Source organism: Ictidomys tridecemlineatus, chromosome 12 (assembly GCF_052094955.1).
Source record: "Ictidomys tridecemlineatus isolate mIctTri1 chromosome 12, mIctTri1.hap1, whole genome shotgun sequence".
Classification (NCBI taxonomy): Eukaryota; Metazoa; Chordata; class Mammalia; order Rodentia; family Sciuridae; genus Ictidomys; species Ictidomys tridecemlineatus.
Genome location: NC_135488.1, coordinates 72,475,888 through 72,494,074, shown reverse-complemented (window position 1 = coordinate 72,494,074; position 18,187 = coordinate 72,475,888). Strand labels below are relative to the sequence as shown.

At 45.4% G+C, this 18,187-nt stretch overlaps 1 protein-coding gene across 9 annotated transcripts in view; it reads right to left on the bottom strand.

The window, feature by feature from the left end:
* Bcl11a (BCL11 transcription factor A) overlaps positions 1-16,471 on the bottom strand; it is a 96,921-nt gene extending 80,450 nt beyond the window's left edge. For 2 of the 9 annotated variants that reach the window (XM_078029142.1, XM_078029141.1), the window contains exons 1-2: positions 12,937-13,251; positions 8,620-8,949 (exon numbers count right to left, since the gene is read on the bottom strand). In XM_078029142.1, coding sequence (XP_077885268.1) covers positions 8,620-8,949; positions 12,937-13,054 — 448 coding nt within the window. In that variant the 5' untranslated portion in view covers positions 13,055-13,251. Of the gene's footprint in view, positions 1-8,619; positions 8,950-12,936; positions 13,252-13,602; positions 14,656-15,888 lie in introns of those variants that run through there. The other 7 variants (XM_013357162.4, XM_078029145.1, XM_078029147.1 and 4 more) reach the window with 7 other exon arrangements.
* Between the last annotated feature and the right edge of the window lie 1,716 nt (positions 16,472-18,187).

Genomic DNA, 18,187 nt, shown 5'->3' with positions numbered 1-18,187 from the left:
TTGTACAAACAAGTACGTGTCTGTGCTGACTTGTTAAGCAATCCACTTGTATGTAGAATAAGATTTTTTTTTCTTTCTTGCTACCAGTCACACAGCTCCAAGATCAGAAGAAATACATAGTCTTTGAAGCTGCTCAAATGTTTTAGTTAAAAGGACAGCAGTTGTTTTCAAAGATCCAAGAGTATCTTTATCAGAATTAAATTTTTCCTTATTGATTTTTTCCCCTTAACATAACAAAAACATAACATGAGAAGGTTACGATTTATTATTAAAATTTTTTTCCGCCTTTAAATCATTCTTCAGTAGCCAATGTTCACTTTTAAATGTAAAAGAATAATTTTTTTCTTTTGTCTAAGTCTTAAGGTGGGATGGAGTAGGAGAGAGAAACTCCTGAGATTTCAATTTTAACATTGGTTAATGCATTGTTTTTAACTGTGAACTCAAAGGATTTGGGGTGGAGGAGTTAAAATGGGCAGTAAATGGTTCATTATGGGCTTACCTTTAAATGTAAATAAATCATGAAATCGTGGTATACCTGCAATTGGTGAAGGAAAGTGCTTCAGGTTCTGTTTTATGGTTTTTTGGGGGGTTGTGTTCTTTTCCCCAAAGAGAAACTATATTTGAAACATAAAAAGATCAGACTTGCCACGTAGTACATTGTGCTCCAACTAAGAATCCAAGATTCATCTTATTTCCCTAAAAATTAAAAAATGTGACCCTCCTCAAAGCTTTTCTTTTTAATGCATTATTACATATCAAGAAAATGAACAAATGATGAATATACATTTAAATGCCCTGATGCTTGGCAGGACCCTTCCTGGTGTTTTTAGAAAGTTCAAAAAAAGAAAATAGAAGGGGTTGGGGGTTTGTTCCTTCTGAAATCACCTTTGCAGGTTTCATAATAATCCCATTCTTTATGTTAATAGGAGTTTTTTAATCAATGGATTTACCTCTATCTAAAACTGAGATCAAATTGTGGGTGTAATTGTTCAGCACCAGTGCTAACAACAGTGAGGATACAAACAAAAACTCACTGTGAGTGACCAAAGGTCCCCAGGTATCCCCTTCATCAACATACCTGCTCCAGGTTCCCACTGGGAATTGCCTGGCAGAGAGTGATTCGGTTCTGAATAACACTCTGCCAACCCTATCTGGAAAAGGGTGTGGGAGGCGCCTTCTCGCCTCTTTTACAGGAAGTTTAAACCCGATCATCTCACCTTTAGGTGGATATAATTTGTTGTTTAGCACTCTTAAGAACTTGATATTTTATCTATATAAAGAGATCCAAAAGAAAAAAGGAGGGAGCAGAGGGAGCGAACCGAGGCCCAGCCTACCTCATGTGCACACGTCAGTAGCACACAGCTTTGCCTTAAGGAGCAACCTGCTCAAGTCCACCTCCCAGCAGCATTGCATCAGATCTGCTCAGATCAGTCTCTAGGGCAAACCAAGAGACTGAGCCACTTCAGTTCCCTGTCTGCAAACTTCTAATTTGCCAGTTCTTGGCACCTTATTTTTTCCAAGGGTTTTGTTTCAGGAAACGTGTGTATTTTTCTTTATACGTTTTGTGGATTTACCACAACTGGTTCTGACAGCTGTTGATTCTGTTAAATGAACACATTATCAAAATCCTCTTTAAAACCTCAAGCAACAGCGGACTCAAAAATATAATGATAAAACATTTTAATGGAGTTCCAATTGAGAGTTGGTTTAAAAAAAAAAAAAAGTACAAATGAAGGTGAAGTCCTTTAAGTCAGCACTAGATTTAAACTGTGTGTGAGTGTGTATGTTTAATAGGAAAGAGGGGTGTTGCAAATCACCACAAATATTTACACTGTAATCCCTTTGTTCAAATCACATACTTTTAACAGGAAAAGCTGGAACTGTGGCTATTTAAAATTTTAAATATTCAAACGCCTGTAATTAACCATATGAAACAAATTATGTCCCATTTCTGCATACCAGCACATGCAAAAAAAAAAAAAATTCTGGTGGTAGATGGGAAGGTGGCAGAGTTGGGGAGACAACTCCAAGAGGAGGACAGGATGATGTTTTCATTTTGCTATAGATCAAAGGAGAACAAGATGGAAACTGTGGCATAGCGAGCATTCTTCCATTGCTGTCTTTCACACTGGGCTATCTAAGTTTATACAATTCCCCAGACTAGCTGCATATTAAGCTTGCTGTGTACAGCTTTATTATGGTGCGGTGGTGGAAGAAGCATTAATATTCCGGCTCCGCATCTGACAGGGCATTTACATGCGCCCATCTGAGCGGCACCTGAGAGCTCCTCCAAGGTGCAGTAACTGTGCGCCTATTGTAAAGGCAAATGAAGCTCACCTATTCCCTGCTGGGATCAGAAGTGACCTCACCACCCCCCATGCCTCAAATCCTTCCCTTGCCAACCTAACTCAATGCCATCGCAGAATGACGAATGAGCTCAGAAATAGACCCCAAGTTACTAACCCTGCTAAGAACAGCAAAAGCCTTTGCTGAAATGTTTTAAAAATGCATAGGGAGTGCAGCTGGCCAGTAAAAAGCAGGGAGACAAATTCCAGTGAACCCAATTTGGAATACGTTACATTCTAAAACTGATTAGAAATACAGCCTGATGTTTACTGGCTTCAAATTGAGTTTGGCATCAAGCATACTGGCTTTAATAATGCTGGCCTTTTTTTATTATTATTATTTTAAATCTGCCTTTGGTCTCTAGGAGCACATGTGGAGAGCTGAAGAATTCTTATTCGTCAGGTTACATTTCCTGGAAATTAAGTTTGTGACAGAAAATGACTCCAGTAGCAATAATATGGTTCGTGCTCAAATTAATTAGGTCATTGTTGTAAAAACTACATGGCAAATTACAAAGGTAAATTTACTGATATTGGCCAGTGCTCTATACCCTGGCAGTAAAGGGGAGAAATAGTTTAAGGGTGCTTATCTACCTGAGCAGGAAAAAAGACAGAGGAGAAAGGGATTCGATGGTCATTTTTCTAGTCATATTACAAATAAAAATATTAGTCATTCTCCTTTAAATTATATACTCTGGACATATTTTATGAACTTTATTAATGTCCTCCAAATTGACACATAAAATAAAAACCTGCTTGATTTAATATTAAAAGTGGGCCCTCAGTTAAAATCTTTTTTTTTTTTTTAAATCCTTGAAATAACAACACTGCTGACATAGCCATGACCCAAATGAAATCTGAACAAGCAGAAAGGTACTAAAGATCCTTGGTGATTAAATCTCATGCTAAAAAAAGTGGCAAGGTGCCAGGCTGGGTCCAGCTTGATGCTAAGTGCTTTTTATTGCACAAAGCTGGTACTACTGTATGTAAAAACAGACTTGGGCTTGGGGTAAATTTTGTCAAATGATTTCTTTGTGCAATAAAGGGTGTGAACAGACCAACCAAAGTGGATTAAATTAACATCAAGTGACGCAATCTCAGTGCATCTCCCTAGCTGGGCTTTCTACTTTCTTTTAAATTTAATATTTTCCTCCAAAGGAAAGACAAACTTTCTCCCTTGCTCACTGACTGGTGTGCAAAGCCAACATTCATCTCTTCTCCTTTATTAAACGCCTTCATTAAGAAATCATGAAAATCTGAAAAATGTTGCCCCAGGATTCACATGTTTGTTAGGTACCCCCATTTAGCCCTCCCACATTTACCAAACTACATGGAGACTGCAGTGTGAAATTAATGATTTTCCAGGAATCTAAAATGTGCCATTAATATGCATCCAACTCGCCTCTTCCCTGAGCTGAAGGTGCCTATCCTGACCCTGCCTACATGTTTCTACACCCAGTTACATTTTTCAGCCCATGGGCAGCTCCACAATTAAATTCCACATTCACTGGGAGAAAGGTGGGCAAACCATATTTCAGATCCTTTAAAGGAAAAGGCACAACCTACAACACAACAAGGGAAGGGGTGATTTGAGAAATTACAACACTGTTTTTTTTTTTTTTAAGCTTTCATAGAATAAACACAGAGAATGGGAGGGAAACTTTGTCCCCCTCTGCTCCTGTTCTTGAAGTGAATACATATTTGTGTTTCCAATAAAAGGCCATTTTTACATTAACTGTCTGTAACAGCAGGAGACAGAAAAACTAACACAATCTCCACATCACACACAGGATGATCTTCATATCACGTGGACCTATTCTCAAAACTATTATTTATAAAAGACAACTCAGAAAATGCACAATGCATCTTTTCTGTGCCACCAAAAGGGCACACTGTCTGAAGAACTTTGGGATCTTTGGGATCTTACACATTTTAGATATATATATATTTTTTTTCTTTTTGGCTTTCCAAAGTAAATTTAGCAGCCATGCGGGCCACCGTGTTTAATTAAGCTTTCAAAAGTCCTCTGACAATGCCAACAATTGTAGGACACTTCTGCGGCTCAATCATGCAATCACTGTGACAGTTCTATTTACAATTTGTCTTAGAAAGAGTTTCTCTGACATTGTACTTTGACAAAACATCCAAGCTGCCAGTTCACAACCTTTCTCTGTCTTATTTACAAATACAGCTTGTATATAGGACTCCCAGTTTCATGAACATGAGTCTTTGGGTAGGGGATTCACAAACAGAGCTCCCTATGGAAATATCCTAGGTATTTATTAGAAAACAATATTCTCAACTCTCTGGATTCTGAAGGTAAATAAAATGTTTGCCAGTATATTGGTTGATTTTTTTTTAAGTGCTGATGGTTTTTTTTGTTGTTGTTTGTTTGTTTGTTTGTTTGTTTGTTTTAGCTGCCAGGCTTGAAAATTCACTTCGGAGGTCAGTAGTTTTTATTCAGAACCACACAAATGAAGAGAAATGAAAAATAAGTAGTTATAATAGGATACTATAATTTATACTCTCATTTACAATTATACCATAAAGTATACAAATACATCCTCCAGTCCGAGTTAGGAAAGAATTAAAATGGGTACAAAAAGAAAAGGCAAGTTGATTTTCTAAATTCTGAAAAGCACAAATATGTTATACTTGATTTACCTGTAAGCAACATGCTAATGTTTTTCCATTTAAAATTAGTATAACCCCCTTCATGAGTGTTTCTGTCTTACATATCATTATCTAGATATCAGCTATACTGTCTAGGAAAATATTTCCAATATCCTGATATGTTTATATTCAAGATTTTAAGGAGAAAACAATGTTACATATCAATAACACCAGACTTGACTGCACTTTATGGGATTTATTATATTTTCCCCATTTCCCTTAAATACTAACTTCTATGACAGTCGAACCCTAATTTAAAGATTCCTATGTGCAATAAGTCAAAACTCCAAATCTGACACTGTGGATTAATATTTTTGGCTTTCTCTGTAAGAAAACAGCAGTTTCACATCCACTAATCTTCGATGAATATTTCCCCCATCATAAAATAAGAGACTCAAAAACAACAAAATCCATATTGAAAGCTCTGACTGACAGTTAAAGCTGCTTGTATCTGATGGTGAGTACTTCCACACACATATTGACAGACCGGGCCCACACAATATAAGGTATATTTCCAGTTCAATTAAAACTATTTCAGTGGTCTCTGTAGATCACAATCACACAATATGCCACATATCTGAATAAAATGGAAAAAGCAACCCTGACCTGGGCACAGGTAACACCTGCACATGGATGGAGTTGGGAGCACATACCATCTATTCACCAGGTAAAAAGCATCTTCCAAAAACCACTCAGCTTTGGGAGGCCTGAACAGTCAAAATGCACACTATTTTACAGAGCTTATGAACTCTACCTTATTCTCCTATTTGAAAGCCCCAAATTCTAAGATTTATTTATCTGACGAAGATCTGTCACGGTTTTATTCCTGCTTCCTTTCTACAAAATGGCACAGAGCACACTGTGAACTCAAATCCAACTTACATCAGTTTAATAAAGCCTTTCCTACACAGCGTGCTTAAATGACTACCTTTTATGTAGTTGCCAAACATATTCTTCCAGAGATTCATCAATATATCTCTTTCCTAATACAGACATTGCTTCTCCTTTTTTTTTTTGTGACACACAATTCAAATATCTACTGAATGATTACTGTTATTGTTTCCTTGCTCATCATAAGAAGGAGGAGGAGGAGCAAAGCAGACTTAGAATTGTGGAGATTTGCATTAGAGAAATGGGCTGGGAGTAACACAGCCGTCTTTCCAGAACTTCACTTCAGGGGTACCTGAGGGCCAGAGCATCATAATTTATATGCATTGGTAGAATATTAACTTCACCATAGGAAACTCTTAATTCATTACGGTGAATTATGATAAGTCATGATTCTAGTTACTGACATCTCACTTTGAGATGTGACCATGCTATTTATGTTCAGCCAATTCCAGGGTGGGAACAGGTAATTAAACACAATGAAAGGAATCAAGACTTTGTAATTATTCCTGTTTGCAAGGTTTACCTCACCTGGGTCCAAGCACTTGTGCACCCATTGACTATCTTAGATAGCTTTCCATCTCAGTGCAACTATGTCGGATTAGCCTCATAAAGTATATCTTGAATTTGCCTTATTTGTTGTTGGCGGAAGGGACTTCTCTAGACTCTGCTATTAAACCAGTTCCAAAAAAGAAAAAAAGGAACTGAACCATTATGACAACCAGAGAATTAAAGCCAATTTCTTTCCCCATACAGATTCACAACTGTAAGAGTAAAAAGCCTTAACTATTTATAAGGCCCTCCCCAGCCTCAGAATCCTCCTCTAAATACAGAGGTCCAGAATTTCGAGCTGGTTAATCTGAGACTGGATAACTATCTGGAACCTCAGTAAGAAGTGTGGTTTTAATTCTTGCCTGACAGACACTGTGTTTTGTCTTTTAAACGAGCAGCTCGATATGTAAATACGGTGTTACATCACGCAAGCGTTACTCCATATTTGGTGATTTAGCAAGGCTTTGGATCTCCAAAGACGACAAATCCCCTTCCGCCTGCTCTTGCTTCATTAATCATGCCTTACACTTCTGTTCATTTTCCTTCCAGTCACAAGACAGCACATGGAAATGGTCATTGCCATGTCCTACTGTGGGGTGGGGGGAGATGAAAACCTTAACCTATGTGTCACATAAGCTAAATGTGGTAGATTTAAGAAAAACACTTCACAAATGCAGCTTTTCTGGTAGCAGACTTCTCATTTCACTAAAGGAAAAGTATCTGAGTGTTATTACAGAAAACATTTTTTAAGAAAGAAAGAAGATGCCATGTTTGATTTTAATAATCAAATTGGGGGGGGGGATTATATGACATTTACTCCCCTCTAGCCACTGACCTATTACGGTTTAACTCTGTGGTCAAACTATGTCAGAGAGACAAATTTCAGGGAATCCATTGATTATATGCACTACCTTTCCTAAAACCGAACAAATCTTCTGCTTGGGGTGGGGGTGTGTGGAAGAAAGTGATCCATTCATTGATAGGCGTGGTGTTTCTCTCACCACAGAATCTGCACTTGCTTTGTCTAATGTGCTAAATCAAAAAGTGTCTTAAGGGTCACCATATAGTGTTGCTGTTTATCACTCAGAGTAAGGAATTTAAGTCCCTCTCTTAGCCTTTAATTACTTTCCCCTTGAGCTGCTAAGAAACCCACACATCTAGCTACCTCCCTGGTAAAATTAACCGAAGGAGGGAGAGCTGTTGAATATGTATATGTATTTTTTCCAAGAAAAATTTTACATTGTGTTATAGCAGAAACAGTGGAGTCTGGACTGGACATTTGTAAGGGTGACATGTGGTTGTGTAAACCACAAACAAAATCAAGATACATCTGTCAAAACCACATCAGAGACAAGAGAGAGCACAGAGAAGCATTTATCATTGAGCTGAGGAGGCAGGCTGCAGGGAGCAGCCGTTCCTGTCAAACCAACCTTTTGAAATTTCCAACATGCCCTTAAACTTTTCGAGTAAGCATGTCTGTGCGCTTCAGCAACTGCCCTCTCTACTCTGGCCTGGCCAGTCGAAAATGGCATCTTAAAGTCAAGGTCACGGTGTCATCCCACCACGGGGCTGTGTTTAATTACAGCCCCATACGGGCTGACAGCCAATATGGATCCAAGGCTAGCCCTGGAGCTCAGTTAACTCTTTCCATCCTCTCCAAGCCACCCTGACAGCCCACCCCACTTCAGGGAAGCCTTGAGAACTAACTGCACTCCTAGGGAGGCCCAACCAGGTATCCTGAGTCAGGCAGGTCATTGGCTGAACCACAAATGTCTATGTGGCCGCTTTGCCTCTGACAAGTCACCAAGGCCAGAAATGGATGTTGAAAGCTGGGCTGGGTGTAGTTAAGGTTCAACACTTTAAAATGAGAAGAAGGCAGGCAGAGAGAAGGAAAGAAATTCAGAGTCAGCAGATCCAGAGAGAGGGTGTCAGGTGTGTGTACCTATTCCACCTACATCTGACTCCATGAGGTGGAAAATATTTATTTTCTGTGTTCTGGACATATGCAATAGGAATGATTATTTTAACGTTACAGGGCTGTCATGGACAGTCACATGGAGATATACAGAAAGCACTTCACCACTCCTTACTGCTTGGCTACAGCACCTCTGAAAATGAAAAGAAAACATGCAAACAGCTTTTCTCCTTGCTTCTCATTTACCTGCTATGTGTTCCTGTTTGGGGCAAATTCCTCTAGATGACGTTGATAAACAATCGTCATCCTCTGGCGTGACCTGGATGCCAACCTCCACAGGATTGGATGCTTTTTTCATCTCGATTGGTGAAGGGGAAGGTGGCTTATCCACAGCTTTTTCTAAGCAGAGGCTGCCATTGCATTGTTTCCGTTTGTGCTCGATAAAAATAAGAATGTCCCCCAATGGGAAGTTCATCTGGCACTGCCCACAGGTGAGGAGGTCATGGTCCCCTTCCGGAGCTCCCAACGGGCCGTGGTCTGGTTCATCATCTGTAAGAATGGCTTCAAGAGGTTCGGCTGTGGTTGGAAAAACAAAAGCACAATTATTAAAGTGCCAGAGGGGAGAGAAAAGGGGGAAAATACATTCTCAACCCCATCCCACCCTTCCACATCATGTAAAGTGTTTCTAGTTTTCTCTATGTAACAGAAAAAATTGAGCATGCAAAATGTACAAGGATGTGGAGGTTATCAACAAGAAAGTGCACTTATCAATGAAGCAAATCATCATGTATTCAAAAAAACCTGTCTGACTTGTGTAACTCCAAAGGACACACACACACACACACACACACACACACACACACACACACACACACGATTCAAATAGGTCTGGTTTATAAGTTTTGGAAGAATGTGACTTAAACAAATAGTTAACACAAGGAGCATAAAGAATGCTTAAATAATAACTACCAAGAAAAACTGGTAAAAACAAGGATTGAAACCAAATTTGTTTCTTTTTATCCTGTACACCAAGTTGTCTATTATGCCAAAGAAAAAGGGAGGTGAAAAAACACATATACTCTTTGTGTGTGAATGTATATACACTTAAGTATACAGACACAGTTTCATGAATAAGAAAGCTACTATAGCACAATGTGCCACATTTACACTGCTGTAACAAAAAAAAAAAACTACTGGATTCACCTGTGAAACGGATCTAAGTAATAATCATAACGCAGCATAATTCACTCTGCCAAAAATCTTTCTGATCCTACTCTCAGCAGTGCCACAAAATCAAAGAAATACCAAATTCACTGGCAATTCTTCTCAGACACATTAGCTAAATGGGATACTTTGAGTACTTAAGAAAATAAGCCAATTAGTCATTTTTTCATTCTGAAGAAAGGAAAGCCTAAAATATTCTAAACATGTTTGCACTTGGTGGCATCCATGACATAAAAATCAGAATGGTCAAGCAAACGCCACATTTCAGAAAAGGGCTGAGAAGTCCTTTCTTTAGACTTGAAATACTTCGCCTAATGTTGTCAAAGTTGACTAATTTTCTGAATGAGCTCCAAAACGCTTCATTATGGGACTATTTCTGCACACATAATCACCAGCGGATGGTATAACAAGGTAGACATGTCTTTCTGTCCTGTTTTTCTTTCTTTCTTTTTTTTTTTTTCCCACTTTGTACCAAAATACTCTAGCATCTATTTGAACCGCTTCTATCATTTTTTTTTTAAACCTTCCAGAGGGGAAAGGAGATCTGGGAAGTCTCTGCTTGTTAAACATTATGCTTGCTCTATCCCCCACAAAAATCATAAAATACAAAACACCACCAGGATGTTGCCAGTTAAAAAAAAAAAGTGAAGCAGAAAATGTACAAGTCTTAAACAGTTAATCAGTCTGACCTTCTTTAGCAAGCTGCCAATTTCACATTTAATGAACTTAAAGCCACAGAGAATCAAAAAATAGATTTTAATTTGAGTGTAGAATATTGGAACAGATTTTGATAAAGTGCAAAAATCCAGTGAACTCAGGTTAAATTTATTTCAACCCTACCCAGGCTGAATATTGAGGGGGAAGATCTGGAGTAACTCCCAGATGTGCTGGGTGAAATAATATTGAGAGAGCCCTGCCTAGCTGCACCTGTGCTCAAGTAGGACATGTCATAATTTCTAGCCTCTGGTACACCTCCTAATTTAACATAAGGTCACCACAGGAATATGAAGGTTATCTCCCTACTAATAAAGACAGCAAAGTAAGCACTTAAATGTTTCTTTGCCCAACATTCTGGCCAAAAGGTAAATTCAAAATGCACATGCATAAAAGGAGAGGAATGGAAGTGTTTTTGCTTTGTGCCTTTCTGTCATTTTTCTCCTACATTTTGCTTTCATTTTGACCAAGTGAAGAATAGAATAGGGAAATCATCTCCAAGATCCCTGCTATTTGAATTAAGTACACACTGACAAATGTTGGCTTTTTGCTGTTGTTGTTATTGTTTAGCATTAACTACAGGTGCTGAGGTTTGCAGACTGAAAGAAGACTCAAGGAAAAAAAATATTTTATTAAAGTTAAAACATTTTTACAAATGCCACCATTAAGAAATGGGTTTGCTTGTTTTTTAATTCCCAAGGCCTGATATGTTCCTGAATGTGAGATTATTATTTAGAAGCAAAAGGAAATATTCTCCTAGGTATCAAATAGTTAAAGGTAATTCGGTACAAAACAGACTTGGTTAAAGTCTTCTAAATGTAGTGACTGAACTGATTTACAATCAAAACCAGGAAATGAAGTGGTAATTCACAGGTTGCTGATTACACCTCCACATTTCACCTAATTAATTTTATAGGAGGCAAAGTTCTTGAAAATAACAAGATGATCAAATGTACAGATATAAAACCTGTAACCTCAACATTTTCTATGCTCTTAACGTAAATTATTGCTAATTAACAAGAATTATATCCTAATGTATGAAATACATTTAACATCGGCTCCTTGAAAAACATTTGGTTAGAAATGTTCAGAGAAAGACTCAAACGTGTTTTTATTATTGCTGCTATATTATTAAAAATCAGACGAAGTGGGGGACAAAGAAAATATGAAAATACAATTCTCTTGTTGCAGTCTACTGATTTACATTGACATCTTTTCTCAGTGGCAATCAACATTTCCTTTCTGGGCATCAGATAATTTCTCTGTATTTTAATGCAAATTCCTCTTTCCCTAAAAACATTCCTAACCTCAGTCATTTTACCCCCTCCCTCAACTCAACTCCATCCTCCTTCCCCCCACAAAACCATCGTTTCTAAGCTCCGGCCTAACTCTAGCTACAAAGCGGGGAGTCCTCGATTGAAGTGGAAGGGAGTGGGCAAATAATCATAATAATTAGCCGCGAATTCTCTCTACAAGGGAAGGAAGAAATAGAAAATAAAATGCTTCTGCGTTCAGCAAAACGTACTGGAACGTCTCAGTGTCCCGGAGGCTGACTGAGATCTCTTTCCTCTTTTCTGTAGTTGCAAAAGAATAAATTTAAAAAAAAAAAAAATCCTTAGAAGAAATGTCGGGAAGAAGCAAGGGAAATGAGGGCTGCCGGGGAGGGGGGAGGGGTAAAGGGAAATGTGTCTTCAAGTTTGCTTTCCAAGTCCTTCCCCTAGAATTTTCCTAACAGGGTAAAGCAAAGGGGAGGATGAAATGCAAAGGAGGAAAAGCAAAGAAACAAAAGCGAAGCCAGAGGCTGCAGGCCCCGGGCCGGGGGCCCAGCATGGGGTGGGCAGTGCAGAAAGTGAAGTTGGGCCGCCCGGACTCTGAGGCACAAAGCGATCAGCCTCCAGGCTACAGGATCTGGCCGCGCTAGCTGCGAACACGTGCAGCAGCGGCCTTGGGGCCCGGACCCAGGGCCCAGCGGCGGCGGGCAGCAGGGGCCTCCGCTGCAGCCTGACGCCCACAGCCGGGCCGCGGGGTGATGGTTCCCTAGGCCCGCCAGTTGGTGAAAAGGAAGTGGGGTTTGGAAAATTCGGCTGGTTAACCTGGTGCAGTCTTGGTTTCATATCTCTCTCTCTCTCTCTCTTTCTCTCTCTCTCTCTCTCTCTCTCTCTCACACACACACACACACACACACACACACACACACACACACAGCTAAGAGCCGGTCCTGAAATTCATTCTCCCACACGCTAACACTTTTTACTTTACAGGATCTGTGCAAATGCTTTTTCCCCGCGCAAGTCTATGCACCCGGTGTGCGTCAGGCGGCGGCCACGGTTATTCATTATTAATGACGCTGCTTGGCCGCATCATTATGATGATAACTATTACTATTGTTGTGATTTCGGGCTCCGAGGCGAGAGCTGCGGGAGGCGGGGAGGGGGAGCATTGGGCTGCAGAGCTGCCCGGCATGCCTGCCTTAGCCGCCGAGACCTGTGCTTTGCGTGGGGAAGAGGGGTTGGGAGAAGTGAACCTGGAGACCAAATGCAAACTTGCTATATATTCCTCCCTTCGGCGGTGCCCTGAAGCCTGAGAGCGCGCACTACCCTTTTCTTGGTACCAAAAATGCCTGACCCGAAAGAAAGCGAAAACTGCACCCCGCTCCGCGCCCGATACACTGGTCTCCTCTGCTCGCGCACAGGGGTGGCGGCCGCGCGCCCGGTCGCCTCTTCCCGGCCCTGGCCAGAAGCATTTTTAAAGTCAAAATGAAGAACAAAGACACAAGGGGTGATGGGGGGTGGGGGGAAGAAAGGGAATTCTGCCCAACCGTTCGTTACCCCCACCCCCACCCTCGCAAAGCTCGTCCCTCCCCGGCCAAGGAACGCCGGGCAGGGGGTGGGGGAGGCTCTGGTACAGGTTCAAGTTCGCTGAGCTTTCTTGATCTTGTTCTGCCTCCTAGCGACCGAATGGCTCATTCAGCCCACGTAGCAAAGGCGGGGGGGGGGGTCCTGAGGACCGGGAATGGCTCCCGCCCCCTCTGCGCACCCAGAAAATTAGAGAAAGGAACGATCTCCGTACCCCCACAAAATCTGGCCCCCTAACCCAGTGCCCGCACTGGGACTGGCAGGGAGACTAACCCTCCCATTCTGGAGTGTCCCGAAATGGACCCAAGAGGGAGGAGGTACCAGGGAGCAGTTCGGACTGCGCGCCCCAGTCGATCCTTTGAGCCCCCACTGCATCCTTCCGAATGGCCGGGCTTTCCCGAGTCCTGCGAACACTGCCCTTCCTTCCCGCCGGTACCTGGCCGGGTAGTAACTTCACACCGCCGCGCGCCGCGTCTGCTCCGCATCCGGCGCGGCCGGGGGAGTGGGGGCGGGGGAGAGCGCGAGGGAGGGATGCGCGGGGGTGGGGAGAGGGAGGGCCCCGCAACGTGCCCGGGCGGGGGAGCTTCCGAAGTGTGTGACAAGTTCCAGGGCCCAGTGAAAAATTCAATTCCCAGTGCTCTTCCCCCCCCCCTTTAAAAAAAAAATACAGAAGCGAGTATAGGTGGTCCTTTAAACTTGCATCAAAAATTAAAAGAGGAGTTATGAATGCGGGAGCAGGGTTTGATGAGGGCCCTCTCACGCCTTTCTCTCTATTACTCTCAAACTTTCCTAAGTGCCTACGCCCGCCTTTCCAGGCGCCGCTCAGCTGGAGTTAGCCACCACTACCCCTCACACAGGCTCACGAGGACCCCCGACCAAGCCAGGCCCAAGGTAAAGGACAAGAACCTAAAGGTGGAGCGTGCAGGGTCCTGGGATCCAGTACCCCCAAAATGCATATTCGAACACACTTCTCCCTTATCCCACCCCCACCGTTAACCTGGTCTGGCCACGGTAGGGTGCTGGAGGCTGATGGCCGGACAGAGTGGGAGAGGGGCAGGGAAAGCACGTGGTGACCTCCCCGGGGTCCAGAGCAAGAGAAGTCCGAGAGAGTACCCGGAGCTAAGTGGAGCGGGCGCGCAGAACGCGCTTTTACAGTTGCTTTGCAAAATAAAAATGCTTTACAAAACCGAATTTCAACCAGCCGATTTCACAGTCTGGGAGGTCGGGACCAGAGATCAGGGCATTGTGCTGGGGATGGACGGGGACCGCGGGCCGGACTGGCTCCCAGTCGCGGTTTGGCCAGCAGCGGTGCCTGGCGGGTGGGCGGCGGGCGCGGGGTGGTCGATCCGGGGTTAGACTGGGGCGCGGCGAGGTCGCCGAGGCCCGGTCGAGGCCGCCGCCTGCTCCCGGGCTGCCGCGCCGCGCACGGTCCTCTGTCTGTTTGTTGGCAGGAGGCTCCCGCACACGCGGTGCTTGTAAACATTCAGACACGAGATTTTTCCCAATCAAAATCCACTTCCACTTTTTTTGAAAATCTTCCAAAAAATAGTAAGAGGAGGGAGTTCCTCGCTCCCTCTCTGTGCCGCCGGCGCTTTTAAGTTTGCAACTGAAGGGGTTTGGGGGAAGGGGGTGATTGTCAATGCCCCCCCTCATTAGAGATTGTGAGATTTTTAAGGGGGGGGTGGGGGAGTCAAAGAGGAAAATGGTGAAGAAAAGGGCTGGCAGAGCGTTTGACTTCTGTTTGAGGGCAAGAAATCTTACATTCTCTTGCCTTGTTTAATTTAATTCAAATTTTATTTATTTATTTTGCACGTCTTCTCCTCGCCGCCTCTAAGGTTCGGCCGGGAGGGGCGGGCAGCCGCAACCCGGCGGCCGCGGCCCAGGCTCCCTCCCTCCCTCTCCCGCGTGCCCCTGGCTGCCTCCTCCCCCGGCCCTAGCTCCTGCCTTCGGCGGCGGCGGCGGCGCAGGAGGGCAAGCTCTAGGAGCCGGCACAAAAGGCAGCGGGACAAACACCCACCTCCGGCCGGAACAAAAGGCGGCAGCGCCGGCCGCTTCTCCCGTCCTTCTCGGTCACCAGGCTTTCCCCGCCACCGCAGCCCCTCTCCTGACTCCGCAGACTCAGGAGCGCCGGGGGCCCCTTTCCACAGTCCCACTTTCTCACTATTGTGAGGATGACTACTTTCCTCCCGCTGCACACTTGACCGTGAGCGCTTTGGTGTCCAAGGGCCGATCTTACCTCTTTTCTCCCCAGGAATTGTTTTTTAGACTTAGATATGCCTCCCCCCCCCCCACTCAGTTTTCCTACGGTGAGTGGAAGCAACCTCCTTTCCCTCCAGCTCCCACCCCCAGGTTTGCCTGTGAGTTGCTCTCATCCTTAGCATTGTTCATTATTTTGCAAAATCGGGGGGTGGGGGATCATTGCATTCCTTTTTGAAAAGAGAAATAAAGCGGCGGAAAGGAGAAAAGAGGAGGAGTCAAATTTTTGTAAAATTAAATAAAATTGAAAGGTGCGTGCTATCTCAAAAGTGCACACACGGCTATGATTCAAGAGGTGATGAGGATTTTTTTCCCCTTTAATCTCTTTTACTTCGACTCTGAGGTTTTTCACGTGAAAATTTTAAAAATGCATGCACACACCTCTCTCTCTCCCTCGCTCTTGTTTCTCGTCCTGCGCGCTCTCGTGATTATTAATAATAATTATTACTATTATTGGGTTACTTACGCGAGAATTCCCGTTTGCTTAAGTGCTGGGGTTTGCCTTGCTTGCGGCGAGACATGGTGGGCTGCGGGGCGGGCGGGCGGCGGCGGCGGCGGCGGCGGCGGGCGGACGACGGCTCGGTTCACATCGGGAGAGCCGGGTTAGAAAGAAGGAGACTCCAGAGAAAATATCTTCATCAGTGCCTTTTGACATCCAAAATAAATTAGAAATAATACAAAGATGGCGCAGGGAAGATGAATTGTGGGAGAGCCGTCATGGCTTTTTTTTTTAAGCAAAAAAAAAAAAAGGAGAGAGAGAGAGAGAGAAGAGAGATAGAGGGAGAGAGAGAGAGAGAGGGAGAGAGAGAGAGAGAGAGAGATGAAAAAAATGGCAAAAGCCCCCCTGAGCTGCAAGTTCAAGTGCGGACGTGACGTCCCTGCGAACTTGAACGTCAGGAGTCTGGATGGACAGAGACACACAAAACATGGGCAGGGCGAGCAGGAGAGAAGGGGAGGAGGGAAGGGGAAGCTCACACCAATGGACACACATCAGGGGCTGGACATGAAAAAGAGACCAGGACAAGCCAATGGCCAGTGCGGGGCGGGGGAGGTGCGGGGCGGGGGGCTCTGCAGACGCCAGACGCGGCCCCTGGGGGAGGGGCGGGTAGAGGGGAGGGGGCTTGGGGCCGCTGGCTCACCAGTGGCCGCAGCGAGCGCCGCGGCGGTGGCGTGGCCAGGAGAGAAGAAAGGGGTGGCGGGTTGGGAGGGGGGGAGCAGGACTTGCGCCTTGCTCCCCCCCGCCACACGCGGACCCTAAAATGAAAGATTATTTAAGAGGGGGAGGGGGGAAGAGTGCCCCAGGAGGCTGCAACCCAGGGCCGGGGAGGCGCGGGCGGAGGGAAGCCAGGTAGAGTTGCTCCCGGACACCCTCTCAGTGCGCACACCCACTTCCCCTCCCCGCCGCGGCGGCTCTCGCTCCCTGCCTGCTGACGCCCGGGGCCGAAGTGAAAGCCTCGAGCCCGCGGCAGCGCTCAGAAAACTTTGCCCACGGAGAGGATAGGAAAGAAAAATCACCCGAAGTTGAGAGCTGAACCTCCAAGTTACAGCTCCGCAGCGGGCAAGGGGAGGCGGGAGGGAGCGCGTGGAGAAGCGGAATCCAGCCCAAGTTTGGAGGGTTGCGGGTCCGGAAGGGTAGCGCCGGGGCCTCCTGGAGCCAGGGCGGCCTCGAGGGAGGGGGTTGGGGAGAAGGAAACGGCGCGGGCCTGGGCCCAAGGGCCGGGAGGGCGCCCCCAAAGCCGAACCAGGGACTGGGATATGAGAGCCCCAACAAGCCTCTGAGTCTAATGCAACTGGATGCACCCAGTTCCCAGCTCTCAAAGGTCGTAGGGAGAGAGACCGATGAATAAAGACCGAAGAGCCAGAGTCAGGGCGGGTTCCAGCCCAGGGAGGGGAGTGCTGGGGGCCGGGTCGATGGAGGCACTAAGGCTTCCACCTCTCTGAGCAGCCCAGGGCCGGAGGACAAAGCGCGGGCAATCTCAGGAGTCCCAGTCCCTGGGAACATGCTCCCGGCGCCGCGGGAGGTCCCGGAGCCGGGTCTCTGGGAGGGACACACCCCCTCCCATTCCAGAGTAAACTGCAAAAGCGCAGAGGGATAGAAAGAAAATGATTCTTACGGGCGAAGCACAACAGTTCCTGTGCTGTTACCCAGGGAAAGAGAAAATGGGGAAAGGAGAGAGTGACTGGCTCTCAGGAGCCGCGGGAAGGCCACAGTGGCGAGATGACCGCCCCAGGTCAGCGCCTCACTGACTCCCCAGGCGCCCGCAGCCGTGGCGCACAACCCTGAGCCCGCAGCTCCTTCTCGCCTTTCTGCAAGACGTTCCCTGGAAATTAGGGAAGACCTGTTGGAAATAAACCCCTGTCTCTTTAATGCACACACGCACACACACGCGCGCTGCCGCTGTCAAAAAGCGGGCTTCACTCTGGCGTGGGATACTTTCAGTTTTACGTAAAATGTACAGCAACAGCACCCCCTGCGATTGGAAAGTTTATTCAGGAACGTGCCTGCAAAGTCCCCCGGCGTCTCCCGCCTCCCAGCCTCCCAGCCTGCCTGCACCACCCTGCAGCCGCCGCCGCCGCCGCCGCCGCTGCCGCCGCCGAGGAGATCGCGCTCGGATTCAAAATCGGGAAGGGCCGGCGGGCGGGGGGGAGGGCGGTGGAGATGGACTGAAGTCCGAGGGAGGCACGGAGGGTGCCGCGTAGAGACGGGTGGCCGCGGCCCGAGAGACCCCGAGCTGCAGGTGGACATGTGTGAGTGTGTCTGCAGA